At 49.7% G+C, this 25,708-nt stretch overlaps 1 protein-coding gene across 5 annotated transcripts in view; it reads right to left on the bottom strand.

The window, feature by feature from the left end:
* Positions 1-25,708, bottom strand: part of RGS3 (regulator of G protein signaling 3) — a 72,668-nt gene that overhangs the window by 42,318 nt on the left and 4,642 nt on the right. For 2 of the 5 annotated variants that reach the window (XM_083611602.1, XM_083611599.1), the window contains exons 3-10: positions 23,935-24,096; positions 16,388-16,438; positions 13,156-13,214; positions 12,312-12,406; positions 11,249-11,317; positions 8,354-8,414; positions 6,994-7,084; positions 4,568-4,647 (exon numbers count right to left, since the gene is read on the bottom strand). In XM_083611602.1, the coding sequence (XP_083467728.1) occupies positions 4,568-4,647; positions 6,994-7,084; positions 8,354-8,414; positions 11,249-11,317; positions 12,312-12,406; positions 13,156-13,214; positions 16,388-16,438; positions 23,935-24,096 (668 nt within the window). Of the gene's footprint in view, positions 1-3,323; positions 3,548-4,567; positions 4,648-6,993; positions 7,085-8,353; positions 8,415-11,248; positions 11,318-12,311; positions 12,407-13,155; positions 13,215-16,387; positions 16,439-23,934; positions 24,097-25,708 lie in introns of those variants that run through there. The other 3 variants (XM_083611604.1, XM_083611603.1, XM_083611605.1) reach the window with 2 other exon arrangements.

Below are 25,708 nucleotides of genomic sequence, written 5' to 3' on the forward strand. Positions count from 1 at the left end.
GCAATGCAGGAATCTCAGCTAAAACATCCCTGGCAGATGGCCATCCAACCTCTGCTTAAAAAACCTCCAAGGAAGGAGAGTCCACAACCTCCACTGCCAGACAGCTCTTACTGTCAGAAATTTCTTGCTGATGATTTGTCGGAATCTCCTTTCTTGTAACTTGAAGCCACTGGTTCTAGTCTACTCTGGTTCGAAAGGCTACTCTCCAAAGCAGAAAAACCAATCTTGCTCTCTTTCTTCCCTGTGGCAGCCCTTGAGATATTTGAAAGTCGCTGTATCATCTCCCCTCAATCTCCTCTTTTCCAGACTAAGCATCCCCAGCTCCTTCGACCGTTCCTCATAAGGCTTGGTTTCCAGACCCCTGATCATCTTGGTTGCCCTCCTTTGCACAAGTTCTAGCTTGTCAACATCCTTCTTAAATGGTGGCACCCAGAATTGGATGCAGGACTCCAGGTGTGGTCTGACCGAGGCAGAACAGAGTGGAACTATGACTTTCCTTGATCTAGACGCTATACTTCTGTTGATGCAGCCTAGAATAGCATTAGCTGGCTGTTGTTTTTTGCTGCGGCATCATACTGTGGACTCATGTTAAGCTCATGTTAAGCACCCAGTAAGCTCGATGGCCCATGAGAGCAGGCAGAGGCATCTTGACTGGGCTGCTGATGGGAAGAGAGGAAACCTGTCTGACTGCAGACACTGTTCAGACTTGGACTTGCATCCCATGTGGAGCCTGAGTGGTTCCAGAGATGACTGTCTCTCGCGTATCCTGTTTGACCAGCAAAGGGGAAAGATCTGCCCTTCCGGTTCCCGAGGAAGACCCCCACTAAGAGCTCCTCCACCAGGGCTTGCTCAAAGGAGGAGGGAGTCTGTTCAAAGGGGCTGCGGGACACACTCTTCCTGCTTGGGAGCAAAAGGGCAACTCCTTGGTGATTCTGCAGAGGTCCAAGGGCAGTGCATGGGCCGTGCCACAGGGTGGTTTGAAAGACGGGGGGAAGGAGCCATAGTCAGAAAAAGGCAGACAGAACGACTATAGGAAGTTGGAGCCCAAGTTCCCTGGTTGAAGCATTTGTGGGCTGCTTAGCTGAGACAACTGAAAGGATTTAAGGATTACATAAAGCACACCAGTAGTAGATAGGGAGAACGCTTCCCTCTTTCTCTCACGGCCACCCAGTGGAAACGGACCAGCAGGAAAAATGACTACTTCTTCACACGGTTAATTAGCTTGTGGAACTCACTGCTCCAATCTGTGATTGTGGCTACAAGCTTAATATAGTTTAAAGGGGAAACTAGTGCAATTCATGGTTCTATCACAGGTGCAGAGAGCCTACATGTTCAGAGGCAGTCTATCTCTGAATACTAGTTGATGGAGAACAAGCCGTGTGGGTGAAGGCTGCTGGCTTCATGCACAGTTTGTGGCCTTCCTGGAGGGGCAGTGGCGGCCACTTGGCCGGTCACTGTGGAGAGAAAGCAGAACACTTGGCTAGCGGATCCTCCTCAGCCCAATCCAGTCAAGCTCTAAGGCCCTTAACCCGAGCTTTTAGGGGACCCACTTCAGCAAGAACAAAAGCATGCCAGCCTTCAAGCCCCACTTCATCAAGAAGAATGAAGAGTTAAGTTTCACATTGTACGTTTTATCCGCTAGTTATCAACACAAACTATCTCACGACAGCAACCTGAAGAGAAGCCAAGCCAAGTTTTCCCCTGGGCACAACAGAGGAATCACAGAGTTCTTCCTCCACCCAATAATAATAATAATAATAATAATAATAATAATAATAATAATAATATTTTTATTATTTACACCCCGCCCATCTGGCTGGGTTTCCCTCTTGAACTGACCTGGAAAGGAGTTCTGTGTAACTGCAAAGGCTGCACCCCTCTAAGCTGACAAAGGCCACAATCCTACACACACTTCCCTGAAGTTAACGGAGCTTACTTTTGAGTAGCCTGCAAAGGATTGCATGTTGAGACACTGCCTCCCTCCTCCTCCTCCGTTCCTTTATTCAGGGTGTTTTAGGGTAGGAGATTTGTTTGCATCAGGGCAAACACACAGGGCAGCTTTTGCCCTCTTTAGCTGCTGCTTCATCTTTTGGAGATCCAGGGACCTGATGGAACCTCCTTGATGCCCAACTGGACCCCAAGGCCAAGGGGCCAGAAAGAGGTGGGGGACCTAGACGAAGAGTGGGCAGCTGGCCCTCCCTCCAGGTCACAATCTCATCACTCCAAAGCCACAGGGTCAAAAGGTTCAGAGTGAAAGACCCCTCTGCAGGAGGCATCCCACACACCCACAGTGTGGCAGAAGCAGGGCTGCCCCTTAGGAACTCACTGAGGGGAAAGCTCCCAAGAAAGGCTGCTTGGACACATGAGGGGAGATCAGGCGGTCCAGTTGGTGGCTGGCTGCTAGCAATGGGGCACCTGTAGTCAAAGGCAGCATCTCTTTGACTAGCAGCCACTGGTGGAGACAAACAGAAGAAAGCTGGATTCCTACCACCCTCCGCCACCTGCTTGCCCTGCTTCTGTGAGATTCCCAGGAGCCTCTTGCTAGACATGGGATGAAGGCAGCATGTAAGGCTGGGAGGGGGTTCCTTCTGAACCCTCAAAAGACAACTCTCTCTCTCTCTCTCTCTCCCTCTCTCTCTTTCACACACACAAACAACGAGACCAAATCAATATGCAACAAGAGACGGCGCTGTGCGGTTGAGCTCACTTCCCTGGATCGAATCTCACTTCAGCTACGAAGCCACCAGAGCTGCCACCCAGTGCATGGTGACTAGGGCACCAATTCAATGGAAAGCAGTGAGGCTGACTTCCCTAAACCAGCCCACCTAGGACTGGGCTGTCAGAGGCCTTTAGGCAAGCCAGCCTCTCTCAACAAGGGAGCGGTGAGACTAGAAGAGCCTGGCTGCAGCTGGATCAGGTCAACTGGGCCCTGTCTAGCCCAGCCTCCTGTCCTCACAGGGGCCAAGCACAGGATCTGAGTGCCACGGCAGGGCTCGACCCCCTTGGGATCCCCAACAAGCAGCATTCAGGGGCATTCCCTGCCCTGACAGGGGAGGGAGAGCACCCATCCCAGGGTCCAAGCCTTCAGATGATGCAGAGACAATCAAGGAGGTCACCCTCGACTCCTCTTAGAAAGCCCAGTCAGCCACCCAGAGGAGTGGGGCAGGTCCACAGAATTATTCAGCCCTGGCAGGGAGAAGTGTGGGCCCTTCCCAGCCAGTTCCGTGGGGTGCGGCTCCCGTCTCCTCTCAACACACCCACTGGAGAAGACCACGCTCCTTGAACCTCGCGTACACCTGCTCCTGGGTCCGCATGCAACCGACCTGCCGGTAGCGCTGCTCCGAGCACACTCTGCACAGTCCGCTGAATCGGCTCATGTCCGCGGCCTGGAGCCTTGCGGCCAGACCAGGCAAAGCTAAACCATTCCCCGCTCTCCCCGGCGAGCGCAGAACAGAGGCCCCCTGCCTGCCTGCCTTCTGGCCGCTGAGAATAAGCCTCTGTGATCCTGGCATGGCCGCCCATGAGAACCCAGGAGCTGCTCAGCAGAAGAATGGCAGGAAGCCACCCCTCACCTCCCGGGCAGCTCTCACTGCCATGTGCTGCTTTATGATAAGCAGAGAGGCTTCCTGAGAACTCGAGGGGAAGAGGGAGAGGGAGAGTTTGGAGTCAAGCTCCTGTCAGCTCTTTCACCCAGGCGGCCTTTGTTCACCGAGGGAGGCAAATCTCCCCGGCACACGGACACGGCCCAGGTTCTCACAAACAGTCAGAGGATGTTGGAGGGGGCCTTCCACTAGTGCTGTGCAAAAGGAGGGGGGGCTTACATTCACATTCATATGGGGAGAGCGGAGGAGAAAGAGTAAGGACTGCAAGTAACCAAGGAAGGAAAGAAGATGCCCAGAAAAATCTCTCTCTTTAACGCTCTCACACACAAGTAAACTCTTCACTGATGGGGATCCGCAAATCAGACCGGTTCGTGGCTAGCTGCGTAAGAGAGAAAAAGCAACCCAACAGCTGAGCCTTCCTAAGCATGCGAGGGAGGGGCAGCCTGCTGACTCCCACCTGCCTGTGCCCATTAGAAAGGAAAAGAACAGATAGTGGTGACTGCAGTGAAATGGCTGGCATCCGCCTGTCTCAGGAGACAATGCAGGAGTGTGCCTTTGGGGTGTGGTCAAGCAGGGGGAAAGTTACAGCGCCTGCTGTGGCTGTAGAGACTGATACAGGAATGCTGCCAGGGATGTCAAAGCAAGAAGAGTTTCAAGCTTCCTCTCCTTCCCAGCAGGCAGCAGCATGCGAGGGACATGAGGAAAACACTTGCAGAACTGCAGGAGGGAGGGTGCAATTTGCAGCAGGATTTTCACTGCAACAGTCCTCCTGCCTGTGGGCAGGTGAGGGAGGACGGTGAGGCACCCCAATCTCCTCAACCTCATTGCAAAAAGCACTTTCTGACTGGCTGCCCCCTTCATGGGTGTTTAGCAGGAGCAGCTGAACATGATCAAGGCATCCACTCGCTCCCTGCCCTGGGAAAGGCGGTTGTTGAACCCGGCCTCCCACACCTGCATGCTCCTACCTTGAGCTGCTCCATGTTCTCGTCCTGCTGCTGCTTCCCCAGTAACGCCACTGCCGCAGCTGGCCTGGCCAACATCAGCTCTGCAAAACAACAGGGAGGAATCTGTCCATCACCTCTGCAGAAAAAAGAGGAAAGGCCTGACCTCCCTGTACTGAAATATCCTGCTTTACATGCCTAATGTCCACTGAAGCCGCCGGAACGGCTTTTCATTATCTGCGCAACTTGGGGCAGACTTGATCCCGGGGGGCAATGGAATTAGACACATTACACACAGACTTTGCTGTGGAGAGCTATGTAATATAGGAGTCTCCTCCTCTCTGCCCTCTTCCACCCCTATCACAAGGGTGAGAGTTTCTGCTATTTGTTACTAGCATCCATTGGTTCTGCAAAATGTACCCACATGGCTTCCAAAAACAGGAATATCTAACCCTGCAATAATAAACCTAAGTGGGAAATAAAAACAATGCAAAAATACAAAACACTGCAACGCAGCAGCACTAAAACAGCTGTATTAGTACAGTGGTACATCGGGTTAAGAACTTAATTCGTTCTGGAGGTCCGTTCTTAACCTGAAACTGTTCTCAACCTGAGGTACGACTTTAGCTAATGGGGCCTTCCGCTGCCTGCCGCCGCGCGATTTCTGTTCTCACCCTGAAGCAAAGTTCTTAACCCAAGGTACTATTTCTGGGTTAGCGGAGTCTGTAACCTGAAGCGTCTGTAACATGAAGCGTCTGTAACCCGAGGTACCACTGTAAAGTAGAACAATTCTTTAAAGCAGCTGGTTTTTCTTTGGTTATCTTAGAGATTTGCTTATTGCCACTCATCAGTTGACCCCAGAGTGGTTTACAACAGGAGCTTGCTGGCTTAAAAACAACCACAACAGCTGCCTCTCTTCAATTCCTGTCCTAAAACAGGAAGAGACGGAGTCTGGCAGATCCCCCAAGGGGAGGCATTCCACAGTTTTGGACCAGCACTGAAAAGGCCTCGTTTCCTGTATTTGCCCACCTAATCTCCCGCAACGATGGGATGAAGAGCAGGACCACAGAATAGGATCTTAGAGCATCAGCAAGATGTTTATAAGAATATTTAGGAACCTCCAACTCAAGACAGTATACAGGAAAATAATTAAAGCACCCTAAAACTTTAAAATCTTAAAATTATAGAACCATAAAATACTGAACAAATGACCAGCTATTAATCAAATTAATTTACTGAAATGCTTGGTGGAATACAGGAGAAGGGAGAGTAGGGAAGAGCAGGCAAATCAAAGGGCAAATGGATATTCTGATACAACTCAACAGCGCCACCTAGAGCACCAGTGATTCTCACCCCTGCAGGGGACCCGAATGGACAGCAGCCCACTATATGGTCTCTGAAGAAGCATCTCCCACGGTTGAGACCTCCAAAGCAATGCCTCAACTGGCCTGAACCAGCCACGCCTCTTGAAATGTCAGAGAGGAGGGATTTTCGGGTTGGCAGAGCACCCTCTTTGCATGGGGTTTGATCCCCAATGGCACTTCCCGGAAGGATTGGGAGAGAGACCCTGCCTGAAGCCCTGAGAGCCATGGCTGCCAGTCAATGTGGGCAATATTGAGCGACATGGACCCAAAGGGTCTGACCCAGCTTAAACCAGCATCCCATGTTTCTCTGTGATGTCAGAGGTGAGGCCTGTTTTGCCACAGAGCCAACAGGCAGCCTGTCTTAGAAGAGAGACCCGCCAGTCTCAAATGCCCATAAATACATACGATTTTTCCTTTAACCTTTGCCTTCCTCCAGACATTCCAAAGATGCTCCGCAGGGAACTCTGAACATGTTCCCAAGCCCGTGACTGCTTAAGCAGGTGAAATGCAACCAGCCAAGTTGGACTGGCTCGTAATTGTTTACAGTGGTACCTCGGTTTACAAACTTAATCCATTCTGGGAGTCCGTTCTTAAACCGAGGCGCACTTTCCCTTATGAGCCCTCCCGCCGTCTGTGCCCTTCCACTGTTCGGATTCCATTCTTAGACCAAGGTAAAGTTCGCAAACCAGGATGCTATTTAAAGTTTTGCGGAGTTCATAAACCAAATCGTTCGTAAACAGGACTGTTCTTAAACCGAGGTACCACTGTACTTACAAGCCTGTGTTGCATGTGAAAAATGTGCAAAAGGGCTGCCCAGGGACTAGCCATTTTCTGAGCGATTCTTTGTTCCTCCAACTAGGCCGGGCGGGGCATGTGCCCAAGCAGACTGGGGGGGGGGAGTGGGGCAATTGGCTCCCCCTGCAGCAGCCATGGAGGCCAGTCCAGAGCAGCCAGGGCAGGCTTGGCCTGGGGGTCTTTCCCCTGCACAGTGTCCACAAGCTCTGCAACAGGACCCCAGGGGGAAACACATCCCTACCACCTTTCCCCCTTTGAGGGAGGCCCTCAAGCATCTCCAGAGGGACCCACCTCTGCTCTGTTTCAGCCGCCGTGTAGCTGCCTTCAGGTGCTTTGTCCTGCCCAGGTCTTCCCCCAGTAGGTAGTACCATCCGCAGATCTCCTGCAGTTAGAAAGAGAGACAGTAGAAGGAAGCTGCAGGAGATCCCAAACTTTTCTGGATTTAGAAATCCCTTCCCAGCTGTGTTGTTATTTGCTAGCAAAATGCACATCACTGTGTGTGTGCGTATGTGAGCTTGTGAGCACAGACCCCACGACCATCATTAAAGAAAACCAAGGTAGCCCCCCCCCCCGCCATTTGCAAAGCCCAACAAAATCCACCTGGGAAACCTTATCTGTGTTCTGTTCCACAGCCCAGCTGATGGGATGGGAGAATGATGGGAGGCAATAAGAACCTGCTCTTGTGCTCATGTTCTGCTTGCAGGTTTCCTGCAATAGGCACCTGGTGGGCCCCAGTGAGAACAAGATGCTGGACTGGATGGGCCACTGGCCTCACCCAGCAGCTTCTTCTTATGTTCAAGCTGGACGTCTCCAAGCCTTCAATCTCCATCTTTGAAAAGGGGATGTCGCTGAACTCCCGTTTCTGATCTGCCTTGAGGATGAACATCCCAAGTGGCTTCAAATACTTTTCTAATTAAAGTCACTATAGATGTTTGGAAACTGCTGCATGTGGCTTATACATTTTTATTTTAAAGTTGGCAGCAGAGGGCAGCACCCAATCCTCTGCCCGCAGCTCTGACATGCATTTGGCTGCTGGTGGACAACACATTCTCAGCACTCTCTGCTCCCCAATTTATTTTATTTTAGGTTTTTTAAAAAAAAACCACCTAGTTAAGGTTGCTGTTGGTTTAATGGGGTGTTGTTGTTTTTTGGAGGGGAGCCAATTTCAGGGGGCATGGGTGAGAGACGAGGGCCTGGTCAAAAGCCCTGCTGTGCTGGCGGGAGACCTTGTGCAGGGCTTCCTGTGAGGGGTTTCATGAGTAGAATCCCACCCAGGGATCTATTTAGGCATCACGACTGCATGGAATTTCCACGTTCAGAAATAGGAAACTAGTTTTTGAAATGGGGGGATTTCAGTGACAGAACACACCAAATCCCACCACTATAGAGAGGAAACTGCATACCCTGCAACAGGCCCAGACCCAGGATTCTCTAGCCTGCTTTATACATCTCCCCACCCCCAATTCCCTGTCTAGCTTGGGAAGACGTCAGCAACCCTCCCCACCCCCGTGAGGCAAAGACTGGTGTGCTGCTCCTGTCACGCCTCATCTCATTAAAGCATGACAGGGACTTCTTTCTCCTTGGGACAATTAGCTGTGCCACAGCTGTGTCCCCACCACACAACCCAGGAGGGTGGGAGGCTCCTCCGTACCTTGTCTGGGCTCAGCAGGGTCTTCACACCGAAACTCATGCAGCCGAGGAGTTCGCTCTGCCTGTGGGGAGAAGGAATCCCGAAACAGAGTCATGGAGAGCAGGGCTGCCGCTGCTCCCACGGCTCCTGCTGGGGGCTCTGGCCATTTTGTCTCCAGCATGGGAGTCTCCCCTGCAAGGAGATCTGGGCATTGAATTAGAGTGAGGAGACACTTTGGGTCTGCACCTTCCAAGCTCCTCACACACTTGGCTGGCCCCAAGTGACGTCTTTTGGACATTACCAGGCTCCATTGGCCATGCAGGTTGGCAAAGTCCCACAGCACACAGGAAGCTGCCCATGTGCCCCGTGGCCTCACTCAGTAAGCCTGGTGGGGACCCTGAAGAGGAAGAGAAGGAGGTACCCCCGCCCCCATGTGTCTGGGTGGAAAAGGCAGCTGCAGAGGACTTGCCTAGCTGAGGCAACTTTGGTTGGTTGGTTGGTTGGTTGGTTGGTTGTAAGTCGCTTTGGGTTGCCCTGGGCAAGATAACACAATTAACAAATTTAATAAGGAATAGGAATAGCTGAGTCAGCTGCCCCAAAGAGGGAGACACTGAGGGTATGGGAAATGGGGCCTAACACTAGATAGCTCAGTTGGTTAGAACTCAGTGCTGATAACACCAAGGTTGCAGGTTCGATCTCCATATGGGACAGCTGCATATTCGTGGGGTGGGGGGACTAGATGTTCCTCAGGGTCCCTTCCAGCTCTATGACTTGAATGCCAGAACCAGCAGCTTTAAGGTCCTCCTGTCCCGTACCCAGTATCTGTCAAAGAGCTCCCAATGGCCAGGGGGCCTGCCAAAGCCCCAGAGCTCTGTGGAAGAAGGGTCTTGGCTAGACCTGCTCTGGAGTAATGTAAGAGCTCAGTCGTGCTCTGCTGGAGCACATTACATAACAATGCATAGGAAGAGCCCAACTGCTAGAGCACACCAATGTGGGTTGATCCAGCGCAGGGTTTTACGTAAGAAGAGCCTTGCTGTGTCAGACCCAGAGCCCAGTATCCACCCCTCTGAAGCCTCTGGGAAGCTCCTTAAGCAGGGCTGGAAGACGACTGTCTGCTCCTGTTGCAGCTCCCCAACATCCAGGACTCAAAGGCAGGCTGCCTGCAAGAACAGAGGTTCCTTGTAGCCATTGTAGCTGTTCTGCTTCAACAAAGGAACGGATTCTCTTGGGAGGTGGTGGGCTATCCTTCCTTGGAGGTTTTCAAGCACAGGTTTAGCTGAGATTCCGGCATTGCAGGGGATAGAACTGGATGACCCTCGAGGTCCGTTCCAACTCTATAATTCTATGATTATTTTAGGAAGGTTTCAGGCTGCAGGGGCTGCTGGCAATGTTAAGGCCCATGGCCAGCCAATGTTAAGGCCCACGCTGGACTAGCCGGGGCTCCCTGTGGCAGCTGGGGGTAGCCATTCAGGGTTCTGGGAGGGTTGTGGCTGAGTCCAAGGGCCATCATTTTCAGGTGAGATTCAATTTGATACCAGAAAATTCAGATTGCAGAGTTACAGTTGGTTGGGAGCTCTTGCACAACAAACTCACTTCCACAAAAGACAGGTCTTTCTACGACAAGGAAAGTGTAGGATGACAAATCAGGATGATGCATGCTTCATAAACATGAGGTCCTAGCAAAACTCCAATGCGCTGATCCATCTCTCTGGTGCTGACATGGTTTGAGACGCAATTCTGATTCCATAATGGAAAGGCACAACAGGCAGGGAAGGCTCACTGGATGGGGGCACCTATCTGCCACTCACTTTAACACCCAAACTAGCAGATGCCCTCTCGTTCAGCCACACATGCTTTAAACATTCTCTCATCCTTTAAATACTGAGCATGTACTATATTTTCTTTAGTTAGTTAGTTACAACAGCCAGATACAGTACACCCCAAAGCCTGACACTTGGTGATGATGCCTACAATTTTAATGTGGTAAAGTAGGTATTATTTTTTAAAAAACTGGCTCTTTGAAATATCTGGACAAGGCTGGACGTTCAGTTACAGTTATGTCATTCAGTGGGGAAGATATTTATTCAGTGTCAGAAAGAGGCGACATGAAATTCCAAGACGAATCTTGTCAGCAACATTGTTAATTCATGCTGCAGTTTCTATAAATACCAAATGGATTTATGTTTTCCCTCTCTTTCCCTCTCGCACGCTGTTCACTATCAGATTACACGTACAGATGACATCACCACCATCATCAAAAGGTTATACTACTACGGTGGCTTACAAAATAAAGGAATAAAAATTATTTCCAGTAACACAAATCAGAATCAGGTCAAACCATCTCAGCAAACAGCCACAGAACCAGCACAGGGAACACAGATGAACAATTCTCTGAAGAAGCACCATCTTCACCCGTCTCTCAAAGGACAGCAGGAGGAACATGCTGAGCAAACTTTTATCCACAGGGAGGGAGTTCATGCTCAGCATTGGGGGCTGTGGCAGAGAAGCCCCTGTTCCTTGCAGATGCTAATCTACCCTTTGGTGAGATGGAACGACACACACACACACAATCTGCTCAAAAGACCTTAAATGCTGGGGGCAAGGCAGGGTGTCATAGAAGAAGCTGGCTCTGAGCTAGGCAGGAGGACCCTGCTCTTCCCTCAGAGGCCTTGAGCCGAACCCTGAGTCCCATGCATAGCTGTCAACTTTTCCATTTTCTTGCGAGGAATCCTATTTGGAATAAAGGAATTTCCCTTTAAAAAAAGGGAAAAGTTGACAGCTATGGTCCCGTGACTCTGGAGCCAATCCCACAAAGACTACTCACACTCAAGGAAGCAGCTTCTGCTGCAACACCACTCACATGACCACAACCAAAGGCTCAATGGCGTTGTAGTCTCACAGCTGCATCTTCCTTACCTGGAATTCCTTGGTTGGTTCCACACAGTGACCAGCAGGCGCTTCCGCTCATCTTCCTCTGGCAAAGGGCTGGAACACAAAGCAGAAAGGATGCGACCATGAGCCCCTGGGGGTAGCAAGGACCACATCCCAACTGAGGCTTCTCCCTCAGGCCCTCTCACACTGACTTGGCTACCTGTAACAGAAATCGAGAGCTGGCCACAGCTTATGGATGCTTTTGATCTGGGTACATATTTTCAGCTCACATTATTTATTCCAATCCAACCCCCTCACCTAGCTCTGTCCTCAAAGAGGCTGGCCCAAGGGGATGGTGTGCTTGAGCTGAGGAGGAAAGCCAGCGTTCCAGAGGTACAGGAGTTCAGACAGAAATTAACAAGCACCATGAGAAGAGGATGCATGTCCACCAGCTGCACCAGCACTGCTGCTCAAGACTGAGAATCCAGCCCAGAAAGTTCACAGCGCTTGCCCCCGCCCCCACCAGGCAACAGCACCCTTGGAGAAACCCTTATTACCTGGTCCAAGTCCCCCCACGACACCAAGGGCAGCTCAGAGCCCGGAAGAAGCTGTCTAGTTCAGAAACTCCAACAGTAGGGAGGGCAGGAGCCTAGCACTTGTGTGTGTGTGAGAGAGAGAGCGAGAGAGAGAGAGAGCACAGGCTGACAGTCACAGACAAGCCAGCTTTGTGCACAGGGCCGAGGCATTTGAGCTGCAAGAAAACAGCAGAATAGTGTCTGTCGCTCTTCATCTCATGGCAGCAGCTCCCCATGCGTGAGGCAAGTTGTGCTGAGGCATAATAGCTGACAAGAGATGGGGGGGAGGCGAGGAGAGGGAGGGAGGGAGGGAGGGAGGGAGGGAGGGAGATTGAGAGTCAGAGAAGCAAGGCGAATCCTAGCACACTTTCTTTGGCTCAGGATCCCTGATCAGCCTGTTGTGACACAGCCTGGGACTTCTCTGGGACACAAGAGGAGAGGAGAGGTGTGTGTGTGTGTGTGTGTGTGTGTGTGAGAGAGAGAGAGAGAGAGAGGGGGGGGGCAACAGCTGACACCCCCATCCCCATACTCACAAGAGGAAATGCTCGTGGAAGACAGGGCATTTGCTGTCCAGCACAGTCCTGGTCCTCTGCCTGCACTTCCGATCTGTCTCCGGCACAAGCGACACCTTCGTTGGGAGAAGAAGAGAAAGAGCGTCGCTGTTATTGCGTGTTAACCCTCTTCTGGCTAGAGCAAGCTTCCAGCCAACACACCTAGATGAGCGGGAAACCGGCAGCTTTGAAACGGGGAAAAAACCTCACCTGGATGTCAAAGCATGAATGGAATCCACAATGAAATGTCAGTGCTGGCTTTAAAATCCCATGCTGGATTTTTGGGTGGGGAGAGAAGGGGACAGACAGCCTGCATTTTGCGAAGTTATCCAGATGAGCCCCCTAGCTTTGGCTCAGTTCCACAGAAGTCGTGAAATCCTAAGGCTGAGTTACACAGGCAGCAAGGCTGAGAGGGCCCATGAGGCACAGATGGAGCCAGGGGCCACTCGCAGTGCCCCTCAGCAGAGGATGCTCCTTTTAGGATTGCACCTGCCACTGCCTTTGAAACCCTCCAGAAAAGCAGAGGCAGCGGCGGCAGCAGCTGCAAGATCCCCAGCACCAAAGGGCCAGCTGAGATTCGGCAGAGATTCATGCATTCCACACCTGCTCAGACTTCTGCTGGCAAGGAGACGGAAGGGTTTTGTTCCTTTATAGATGCATGTAGCAAAAATCAATGGCTACAGACAACTTAAGTCAGCAGCTTGGTAAGGAGGAGGGGGAAAGAGAAGAGCAGCCCTCCTCCTCCCCTGCTCCTTCAGGGGAATCCACCCACTACGAAAGATTACTGTCTCAACATCATCACCCCTCCTGAGGGTGGCAAGCCTACCTTGACAAAGGAGTCACAAATCCGGTACTCCTTCCCCATCAGGCCCTTGGCTTCCATGACTGGGGGACAGGGAATAGAAAAGCAAAAGAAGAAATTACATTGAAACGTGAACAGAAATAGCATATTTTGCTGAGAGCAGGAAAAAAGGGTTAAATTGGGATTGGCAACCCAGCGCCCCCAAAGGCATTCAGTGGAGTCCCCAGAAGCGGTCCCGGACTCTGAGCTTTCATTAAAAAGTCTCCAGCTCTCCTAGAACAGAAGTTATGAAGCATAAACTACAGGTTCCCATCATTAACTGTATCTTTTTATTTGTGACCACAGCTATTATGTGACTGGTGCTGTCAGCATCCTCTCAAAATTCCAAATCTGCCCCCGGACATGGAAAGGTTGGTGACTGCTGGATCCACTGAGAGATTGTGCATTTTCTCACTCTCTCTGTCACACACACACACACACACACACACACACACACAAACACACACATACACACCCTGCAGCTTCCAGCCTATTTGATCTGCCTAACTCACTCAGCCCTTGACTCCACAGCTCCCTGCTGACTCAGCAAAATTCCCCAGGCCCTCTCCTCTCCTCCTGCAGATAGCCCTGCCTCCCCCTAGTTAAAGGGCTTAATTTGAGCTTGGGAAACCACCCAGCAGTCTATGCATTCCACCATCCTCCATAAAAGCAAGGAATTTGGTGCCAGAATGGCACAGAATTCAGCATCCTGGGAATCTCAGCTGTTCTTTTTTGTTTTTGGTATTTTTGTGCCTATGGATGCAAATATAGACTTGAAAGTATGCGGGGAAAACATGGTGAACAAACTACATCCACATTACAAACTGGATCTGGTCTAAACACCTCCAGGGTTTCTCCTAAAGACACCTGAGGAGTGTAGTTTAGGGAGGGCACTGTTGACCCTTCAGTATAAACAGATGGTGAGCTAAACTGGTTTGGCACTAAAGAGAAGAGGGGTCCAGGAAAGCTCCCATTGTGGTCAGGAATGGCGCTTCATGTCACCCACTGCCTTTCCTGCAGCAGAAGCAGGATAATCTATGACAAAATCTTCTCTTATAACAACAGTGTGCAAAGGCATGCAGATTTAGCTTGGTCTGCAAAATAACAGGTCCAGGATTTATCTTTTCGTTGCCAGTGTTTTGTTTTCTTCCCAGCACCCATCCTGCTTTCCTTCCTGGAACCTGCTCTGAGCACCAGGGCTCAGCCCTGGAAATGTGCATAGTGTGTTTTTTGAAAAGAAAGAGGGCCTCTGACCACGTGCAGCATACCTTCCCATGGCAGCTATAGAGCACATGCCAACCTACAGACTCAGCTCAGGCCAAGGGGTCTCCCACCTGGCCTTGAGCCCCTTTCCTTAGAAGCTGACCCACTGGCTGCAAAGGGTTCCAGGAGAAAACAGGATCCGGTCCCAGCCCCTTCACCAAGCCCCTCTTCATGCATCCCTGGTGGTGGTGGCAGAAGCAAAGGGTCCTGCCATTCAGGGAGGGAGGCAGGGGGAAGCAGGACCCCACCCCATGGATTTCAGCTCACATGGTTTATTCTGCAGGAGCCCAAGTGGCCCAGGGTGTCAGGTCAGGACTGGGGAGATGAGAGTTCAGCCACAGGTGACTTTGAGCCAGTGACTGGTTTTAAGGCTCACCTACCCCACAGGGTTGTTGTTGAGAATAAAATCGGGGAAAGAGAATCATGTGCACTGCCCTGGGCATTATGGTGGAGGAGGGCAAGCTGGAAAGGCAATAAATTAATGCTCCTGGCCTGCTAACAGCCAGTGCTTAGAGGAGTGACTTACAGCTACAATTAAGATGACAAAAAACAAGTAGGTCTGCATGCCAAATGAACAACTCATTTTGCTTGAGAAAAAAGGAGAGAGAATTGATGTGTGTGGATAACACTGCAATACTTGCCATATAATAAAAGGAGAAACCACAAGACATCTTCTCAAAGCACGCTGGTTTTCTGGGCAACCTATTTTTCAATCGATCTGAAGTCTGCCACTTTAAACCTAGCAGAGAACAACCCCCCCACCCCCCTCACAATTTGCTGAAATGAGTTTAAACCCCTCTGCCTGCAGCTGCCTGCCACTCCACGACTAAGGATCACTGGCAGGAGAGAAAGCAGAAGAGGGAAAGAGGGTGGGAGGGAAAGAAGGATTTATAGATGCCTGTGTGTGTGTGTGTGTGTGTGTGTGTGTGTGTGTGTACACACAAGCATGTAATGTTTTCTATTAGTAAAAGCCTACTAAAAATACCCAGGCCTGAGCATTTGGTTGGAGGCAGGCACAGCTCCACTTCCAGATGCCAAACTGCATTTCATGCGCCTGACTTCCTCCTGCTCACCATGACAGGATCTGTGCCGGAGGCCCAAAAGCACCATCAAGCTAAATATCAAGAGGCTGCATCTTGATTTTAGCTCAGTCTCATCCTTGCGCAGCTGTGCCGCGACCACAGCGGAAGAGAGGCTGGAGTTTCTCTGGGCAATGCTGCAGAATCCAGGCTCCATCCCCACCCTGCACTGGCTCCCCCCCCCCCCAATCGAAGAAAGAACCAGGATGCGGTTCTGCCCTGGCTGAGTAAATTTTCTTTCTCTCGTACTCTGCCCATTCCATCCACAGAAGTGGAACAAGAAGAGAAGCAGCCACAGGGACTGCAGGTGGCAGGGATGTATCCCCCTTCCCCACACCCCAGATGTACTTTCTTCTTTACTAAATCCTCAAAAGTGTCCACCAGCCAGAGCCAGGTGGAACATACTGCCTTGGGGCAGAGCCAGACACATAACAGGGGCTCAGTGCCCCCCACACCCAACAACCCCATAGCCAAGCACACACCTGAGTGATGACGGATCAGGTATTGTAATGCAAAACTCTGAAACTGGTCAGCTGCAGAGACCTGGCCAAAGGCAACAAATCAAGACGCACAGAGGTTGAGAGAGATGAGCCAGGCAGGGCAGGGAACCCTCTGTGAAACTTGAACATTTTAAGGAACATCCAGTTATGCCAGCATTCTTAAGCATAAAGCCCCGTTTTAAAGCTGGGGGGTCAGACACTCTAAGGGTACTCATAGATGCAAGTCATCCCAATGCAGATGGCTGTGGGGATGGGGAAGGTGCGGTAGGTTACAAGCACCACCACACCTGAGCCACCGTGTGAACATTTCAGCTACCCAATGGATGCTTCTCTCCACCTGTTCAGTTCCTTTGGCTTCCCAGGTTGCTTACTCACCATAGAGCTTCAGGTCCTTTCCTTCCGTGGTGATGGAGAGCTTCAGCTGCCCTAGAGGAGACAAGAGGGGCTATGACTGAGAGTGTACAGAGAAAGCTGGACTTGCAATCTGGGAGACACTGAGAACCACCTCAGGCAGAGACTCGCTAAATGGCCTCAGTTACTCATCTGTGAAATAGGAACAATGGGAACTTGCATTAAATGCAACTAGATATGAAACTGGGGGCAGCTATCTGGCTTCCATCAGAATCCAGAAGTTTTTTTCTCTCTCTCTTTCTCTCCTGCCCACACAAATTATGCACCACAGTCAGTTCTCCTGAGGAGAGGCATAAAAACTTAAGAAAAGTCCTACAGGGTCAGTTCAAAGGCCCATCCAGTCTTGTTCTCACATTGGCCAACCAGCTGCCCCAATGGGAAGCCCAAAAGCAGGACACGAGCACAACATCTTGTATTCAGAAGCATACTACTGTCTTCAACCATTGTGGCTAGAAGCCACTAACAGTCTTATCTTTCATTAATTTGCCTAATCTTCTTTTAAAGTTGGTGACCATTGCTGCCTCCTGTGGCAGAATTTAAATACATGCTGTGTGAAGAATTGAAGAATCATAGAATCTTAGAGTTGGAAGGAACACCAAGGGTCATCTAGTCCAACCCCCTGCAGTGCAGGAAACTCAGCTAAAGCATCCATGACAGATGGCTATACAACCACTGCTTAGAAACCTCCAAGGAAGGAGAGTCCACCACTTTCTGAGGGAGCCCATTCCGCAGCCAAACAACTCTTCCCATCAGAAAGTTATTCCTGATGTTTGTTGGAATCTCCTTTCTTGTAACTTGAATCCATTGGCTTGAATGCTTTGGATATTTGAAGTTGGCTCTCATATCTCCTCCTTTGTAGGCTAAACATACCCAACTCCCTTGACCATTCCTCATGAGGCTTGGTTTCCTGATCATTGATCATCTTGGCCACCCTCCTCTGCAGATGTTCCAGCTTATCAGTATGCTTCTTAAAAGGTGGCACCCAGAACTGGACACAGGACTCTAGGTGGGGGTCTGACCAAGGCAGAATAGAGTGGGACTATTACTTCCGTTGATCTGGACACTATACTTCTGCTGATGTAGCCTAGAATGTTGTTGTTGTTGTTTAGTCGTTTAGTGGTGTCCGCCTCTTCGTGACCCCCTGGACCAGAGCACGCCAGGCACTCCTGTCTTCCACTGCCTCCCGCAGTCTGGCCAGACTCATGTTCGTAGCTTCAAGAACACTGTCCCACCATCTCGTCCTCTGTCGTCCCCTTCTCCTTGTGCCCTCCATCTTTCCCAACATCAGGGTCTTTTCCAGGGAGTCTTCTCTTCTCATGAGGTGGCCAAAGTCTTGGAGCCTCAGCTTCAGGATCTGTCCTTCCAGTGACCACTCAGGGCTGATTTCCTTAAGAATGGATGTGTTTGATCTTCTTGCAGTCCATGGGACTCTCAAGAGTCTCCTCCTGCACCAGAATTCAAAAGCATCAATTGATGCAGCCTAGAATAGTCTTAGGCTTTTTTTGCTGCTGCATCACACAGTTGACTCATGTTAAGCTTTTGGTCCACCAAGACCACAAGCTTTAAGAAGTACTTTCTTTTGTCTGTCTGTGGATGCCCATGAGTCCTAGAGTTAGGTGACAGGGAGAAAAACTTTTCTGCTTTCTCCACTCCATGCATAACTTTGTACACCTCTCTCATGTGGCCCCTTGCTAGCATTTTCTAAAGCAAAAGGCTCCAGATGTTGTAATCTGAGTCACTCCAGCCCCTTCCTTTTCCAAATCCACAATACCCTTTCTGTGGTGGCACAACCAGAAATGTACAAGCATGGCTGCACCATAGATTTGTATAAGGGAATTATGATATTGTCAGTTTCATTTCTAGTCTCTTTCCTAATGAGCCTGGAGAGAACCAGTGGGACAATCTGAATGCAAACACTATAGGAAAGACAGGGGTTGTTGTGGGTGATGATACTGGACCCCAGGAGCAACTGAGTGCTGGGGACATTCTTACATCCCCCTGACCCAAATGCTCAAGGTGGTTATGAGATGGAGAATGAAGCCAAGGAGACCTCCAAAACAGGAAATGCTGTAGCAAGAGGTGGCTTCCATTACTGACACATAGACTGGGTGAATACTTTTCCCAATCATGACAAAGAGATAAAATTTATAACTACTCAAAATATCCAATGTGGGTAACAATTAGAATGCAATAAGATGATAATAATAATGAACCACAGTAAGATTTGCCCCCCAAGATAATAAGCAAAACATGAAGAGCTAAAACCATAACAGGGAATCAACCAAACCAAGCCAGCAGGAGTTGAAAAAATGAACTACATGGGTCGAATTGCAGCTATAAAGATGAATGTATTGCCTAAAATGTTATTTTTGTTTCAAACATTGCAAATTGTGGACAAGATGGGCTGTTTTAAGAAGTGGCAGAAAGACATTTCTAAATTTGTCTGGCAGGGCAAGAAGCCCAGAATAAAATATAAGATTTTAACTGATGCAAAAGAAAGGGGTGGTTTTGCCCTGCCAGACTTCAAACTTTACTATGAATCAGCAGCATTCTGCTGGCTGAAAGACTGGCTGCTTCTCGAAAACACAGACATTTTGGACTTAGAAGGTTTTAACAACGTTTTTGGATGGCATGCATATTTGTGGTATGACAAGGTTAAAGCACATAAAGCATTTAAAAACCACATTGTTAAGAGATCTTTGTTTAATGTCTGGATCAGATATAAGGACTTATTGGAAAATAAGACCCCAAGGTGGTTGTCACCAATGGAAGCGAAAGCCCAGAAAAAGCTCAATATGGAGGCCAAATGGCCGAAATATTGGGAAATTTTGGAACAAGAAGGAGACAGATTGAAATTGCAGAGCTTTGAGAAATTAAAAAACAAAGTGCGAGACTGGCTTCATTATTTTCAGATAATGGAGGCTTACAATTTGGACAAGAAAATTGGCTTCCAGGTGGAAAAATGTAAATTAGAAACAGAGGTGCTAGAACCTAAAACTAAGATCATGTCAAAAATGTATAACTTGCTGCTGAAATGGAATACACAGGATGAAACGGTTAAGTCAGTTATGATTAAATGGGCACAAGATGTTGGACATAACATCATGTTTGCTGACTGGGAACAGTTATGGACCACCGGTATGAAATTTACGGCATGTAATGCTCTAAGAGAGAATATTATGAAAATGATATACAGGTGGTACATGACACCAGTCAAGCTTGCAAAAATATATCATCTGCCTGATAACAAATGTTGGAAATGCAAAGAGACTGAAGGTACATTCTTTCACCTTTGGTGGACGTGCCCAAAGATTAAGGCTTTCTGGGAAATGATTTATAATGAAATGAAAAAGGTACTTAAGTATACCTTCTTGAAGAAACCAGAGGCTTTTCTCTTGGGCATAGTCGGCCATTTGGTGCCAAAGAAGGACAGAACTTTCTTTATGTATGCTACAACGGCAGCAAGAATACTTATAGCAAAGCACTGGAAGACGCAAGATCTACCCACTCTGGAAGAATGGCAGATGAAGTTGACTGACTGTATGGGACTGGCAGAAATGACCGGCAGAATCCGCGACCAGGGAGAAGAGTCGGCAGAAGAAGATTGGAAGAAATTTAAGGACTATTTACAGAAATATTGCAAAATTAATGAACTTTGAAAGATGCTGGATTGAACTTATGTGGTCTCTAGCTGTTATGATAAAAAGAACTGGGATTAATATTGTTTAAGTTATAAAATTTTAAAAAAGGTGATTGGAAAAAAAGGGTGTTAGATAAAAGGAATGATAAGAGATTAGGATTTGCTGGATTAACAATTCGAAATAGAAAACAAGAAGGGGAGGTATGAGGAAGTCAAAGAAACATGTTATTGAAAAATTGATATTGAAATTGATTTGTTTTTAATATTTTTCTTTTTCTTTTCCTTTTTGTGTTTGTACAAAACTGGAAAAATTGAATAAATATTTAATAAAAAAAAAGAAAAAATGAACTACAGAAACACCCCAGAACTCCACAAAAATATCAAAAGAACCCGTGCACACTTTTGTGATTTGCACATGGTGTGTGTATGTTTGTGTGCACAATGTTTGCAAAACAAAGCAAGTCAGCAGTTTGCTTTTCAACACTAGGTTAAGGATGGCTCTGATTTATGGTTTGCTTTAATAAGTGTCAGGGCATCCTCATTGTATGATTAGTCTTCCCTCCTCCTCCTCCTCCTCAGGGCACACAGCAAAGATCCATGGGAGACCAGTGCGTGGAGGGTGCCCCCTGGTGGGCAAGAGGAGGCAATGCCATTCGTGCTGCACCCAGGGCCTCAAATATCCAGGGATGTAACAGAAGAGGGAAGGGAGGGAGCGGGTGGGGGCTATATAAACAGCTGGATCAGAAAAAGAGCCCATTTAGCCCAGCATCCTTTCTCCAACGGAGGCCAGCCAGAGGCTCCAATGGCAGAATTCACAGGCAGTGACAGCCGTCCCTCATTGTAACCATGCAGCATCTGATTGCCTGTATCTGAACTTGCAGGTTCCATTTCGCAGCCATGGCTGACAGCTATGGAAATATCCTTTTCTCTCCGTCTCCTTCATGAGCTTGTCTTAAGCCTTTCCAAAAGCCACCTAAACTAGTGGTTATCTCTGGTGACAGACAGATTCATATTCAACTCTCCACAGCATCCATGCATGGTTTCTTGCCATTTTTTATTTTCCAGCAGAAACCCTCCTTCATGAAAGAGCAGCAGGCAATGCTGAAATTCAACCAGGAAAGCTTTCTCAGGTAGAAAGATGTAGTGGGAGACTGATAGCCTCCTCACCTGTTTAATTTCTACCATTCACACACCTGCAGGGGGTTGGGGGGGGGGAGCCCTGTTACAACCCTTTCCTGCAACTGGGAAATGAATCGAGGTGGCAGTGCATGTTTCTCTGAGAATGAACGTGGCTCTCTGTGTAGCCCACGGAGAGAGGCAAGTGCACACCCAAATCATTCTGAAGCAAGGGCCAGTCTGTGGCCCCTCTGGAAGCCCTGCCACATCTTGGATTCTTCTCATTCACTAGTGGGGTTTACTCTGAGTTCAGAAGTTGTGGGAACAAGCCGGTCAACTGAACAAAGGGCCTGCTGTGAAAGCGGAATGGCGCTGACCCAGCCAAGCGTGTCTGGCAGATCCTGCCAGCCAACAACCAGGCCTAGAAAAGGAAGAATTTGCCAGGAGCAGAATCCCCTCTCAGGGAACAAAGCCAGCGGGGCAGGGAAAGGAGCATGAGAAATTCCAACTTAGAGGCACCATTGGAAGCCCATTTTCATAAGCACAGAGACTCATGTGTGGCTTTCAAGCAAGTGCTCCAGCTCATGGGATGCTGAATCCCATGTGTTTAATACTGAACTCCAGGCAAGCGGACGTGGAATCATAAATAACAACAGACGAGGCTGGAGTACCTACATCTGCACCAGAGCTAAAGGACACCCTGTTTCACATTTCACGTGGCTTTAGCTCCCCCTGTAAGCAGTGCCACTGCCAAGGGTGAGCCCAGTCCTGTCCAGGCTCAAATCCGTTTCCATCTGCAAGGCTGAATTCTGAGCCAAGAGTTGGTTTCATGAGTGTAAGAAGATCCTCGCTGCTGGAACAGACTGGTATTCAAAGGTAGACAGCCTCTGGACATGGAGGCTCCATTTAGCCAGTCATGGTTAAACTGATTCTAAAAGGTCAGCTCTGAAGAGGTACTAAACAAGAGGGTCCTCTTAGCCTGCAGAGAGCTCCTGCCTTTAAAAATAACATAAAGGAGACCCCCCCCCCAGATCAGAGGACACAAGCTTCAGTCCAGCACCTCTCTTGCTAGAAACTGGCTGGTAGTCTAGAGGCCTGGTCTTTAGCTGGTGGGTCATGGCCTGATCCAAGCTGGGTCAGAACAGGAGCCCTGCCACCATACAGATAGAAGCACAGTAAAAGGTTAAGGTCCCCAAATGCTTGTTTTGGTCAAAAACGGGCCCTGGGTCTTAAAAGGGCGAACACACCTCACCTAGAGATTGCACAAATTATCGCATGTCCATCCCTTTCTACGTGGAAGTAAATCCCATTGGTTGACGTGGTGCACATTCACAGGGGGTCACTGCAAAGTCCTGGCACAGCAGTGAGGAAATAGCATGAGCCCTCCCATGCGTGCCGCACAGGAAGGTCCCGTGTGCACAGACGCTGCTGTGTGTACACGTGTGAAGGGGAGCTATGAGCGGCTGCAGCTCCCTGCTTAGAGGCGCACTCCCCACCCCCTGCGCACACACGGAGGGCAGCTGAGCAGGAGGAATCCCTGAAGGAATCCACGGCAGGCAGGCGGGAGCATTGCCACAGCCTGCCTCTGCTGCAAGGGCTGCACACAGGCTCCTTCCCCTGACACCAGATACAGAGACACCCACAGCAGCACCTCCCACCACACTCCCCTCCTGCCTGCCAGAACAAGGGACTCCTGCTGGCAACAAGCTCTGCAGCCACAGCAACAAGCTCCACTCTTCCCCACCCCAACTCACCAAAGGTTTTCACATAGCAGGGAGGCTCCGGCTGGTCGACTGACCTGACACAGAGGGAGGCTCGGGGGGCAGCTCCGTGCTCCATCCCCCAGCCACCCATCCAGCCGAGCACCCCGGCTCCTCCACTCTCTCCTACTGGAGGCACCTGCTATTCCAGTCGCTGGGCTGAGCCAGGCAGCTTCAAAGAGGCTTCAAAGTCATTTCCTCGGAGGAGGAAGCAGCTGCTGGGGCCTAACCGCCACTATTTGAATAGGACAAAAGGCACCACTGATGCCCATTGGTGGATTTGAAAGCCAATCTGCACCTGCCCACACCAGAGAGAGAGAGAGACACCCCGCCTTGAAGGCAAAGTACAAAATTGCACCGCCAGCGTGTGTCTGTGGGTGTGCACCACATTTAAGTGGTGTGGGTGTGTGCATGCACGTACATTAACAATTTTTTAGAATTATAGCGATTATTTACTCATCTGTGAGCATACGAGTATTCTCCAGCGCCTGTTTTCTAACTCCCCGATGCCGGAAAGAACACAAACAGTCACAGCTTGATTTCACGCACTGCTAACACTGGCTGTACAGAAACTTCTATGGGGCAGGGTAGCGGGCAGGGGGGTGGGGTGGAGGCAGCCAACATGTCCATCATCAAACCTAGTGTTTGTCTCCTGCAGCCCCTGCTCACTTGGTCCTTTTCCATGGGCCCTTTTATGCCTTCCATCTACTCCAGCACATTATCTGCTCTCTGCCTGGCAGTAGCCTCGAGAGAGGGAGGGAGGGAAGAAAGAAGGGTCTTTGTAAGAATCTTTTTAAGCAGCAAGCTTTCTGCCTTACAAGACACCGAGTGTACACCCTTAGAAACGCAACACTTGAAATGGAGCAGGGGATTTTACTTTGGCTCTGCAAAGTCCTGCCAGGGCTCTGCTCACCTGGACTCCACTTGCCCCAGCTCCCCTTCTGCAATGTGCTTCCAGGCCAGCCCCCAGCCCACTTCCACCTACCAGGACCTACCCTTGCCTCTAACGCAGGAGTGGCTGATCTTCCTCCTTCGGTTCTTCTGGAGCCTCTCCAGCGCCTTCCCCGGCAAAGTTTGAGCTCTGGAAATGCTGCTGCTGCTTTCTGGAAGATGTGCAGGCCCCTGGCCTTCCTCCGCACAGGTGTCGAGCTCCATACCTGCAAGGAAAGCAGAGCTCTGGGGAGAAGCTTGATGGGAAGAAACTGACAGCTGCTGGTGCCTTTGGCCACTATCTGAATAGGCAGGAGGAGGAACTATTATTGCAGCCTTTCCGGACACTGTTCTCAACCATCCTGTGTCAGACTGCAGTGGGGACCTGAGGGCAAAACTCTTGCAGGTGGCCACATTCTATGGGTCTCCTCCATGGACACCCACCCTCGCCTTGTGGGTCCCTCCAAGGGCTCGCAGGGACTAAAGATCCTTTTTCAGCTGTTGCTTTTATTTGCCAATGGCTATTTTCATTCTTGTGGTTTATTATGATTTGGTGAATTTTATTGCTTTTGTGGATTGCTGAAAGCCGCAGAAAGGCAGGATACAAAGAAAGGTGAGTGGGAAGGAGAGAGATCAGGTGGGCTACAAAGCAGGGCTCTGGGCCCATCCACACTGGCATGCGTCCCATGATTACTAGTATTTTGTATCCATGTATTCTGATGAGTCTGATTGGGGTTTTTTTATTTTTTATTTTGTCCTGCTCCTTTCCCCAGGAAAACTTGCAGCTGACTGCTGAAACAGAGCAAAGCCAATCCATGGAAAACTCAAAGAAAAAATTCTTCCTGTTCTGAACATGTCCTAAAATAGTTCCTGAACGGGACTCTGCTTTCCCGGGAGCTGTGTTGTGGGTGATCCACTCCCACCTCCTTTCCTTCTTTCTCTGCCTTACCCTGCAGGGTCTTTCCCCCCGTTCCCCCCCCCCCCAGCTCTGAGCAGCACACAGGGTTTTCTTGGCATGCTTAAATCTTTTATTTTACTTTCCCCTGTTTAGTGTCCATATAAAAATCAAACAACATACAAGTAAAACGTTGCGTTCCTGCTCATTTCTTTTTATTGCAATAAGTATTGAATGATACACATTGGGAGGGTCACGGCTCCTTTTATATAGGTCAAAGGATTGCCCAATTATCTGGTTTTCTGACTCTCTGCCACAGGTGGGCAGAGCTGAAGGTGGAGACATTTGATTAGAGGAAGAATGAATAGGGAAACATGGGGCTTCAGGGCTCTTTCTCCAAGGAAAACCCGAGGCAAAAACCACAAGTGGGAACACCCACCACAGGACCAAATTGAAAACAGGACAAAGAGGTACAGACTGAAGGGAAGAACCTCCTGGAATCCCAGTGAATAGCTATCAGTTAGACCAGCTTGATTAGGGACGCGGGTGGCGCTGTGGGTAAAACCTCAGCGCCTAGGACTTGCCGATCGCATGGTCGGCAGTTCAAATCCCCGTGGCGGGGTGCGCTCCCGTCATTCGGTCCCAGCGCCTGCCAACCTAGCAGTTCGAAAGCACCCCCGAGTGCAAGTAGATAAATAGGGACCGCTTACCAGCGGGAAGGTAAACGGCATTCCGTTTGCTGCGCTGGCTCGCCAGATGCAGCTTGTCACGCTGGCCACGTGACCCGGAAGTGTCTGCGGACAGCGCTGGCTCCCGGCCTATAGAGTGAGATGAGCGCACAACCCTAGAGTCTGTCGAGACTGACCCGTACGAGCAGGGGTACCTTTACCTTTACCTTTTACTAGACCAGCTTGGGATCAAGGGACACATGGCATGACCTACTG

Source organism: Podarcis filfolensis, assembly GCF_964270895.1.
Source record: "Podarcis filfolensis genome assembly, chromosome: 1".
Taxonomy (NCBI): domain Eukaryota; kingdom Metazoa; phylum Chordata; class Lepidosauria; order Squamata; family Lacertidae; genus Podarcis; species Podarcis filfolensis.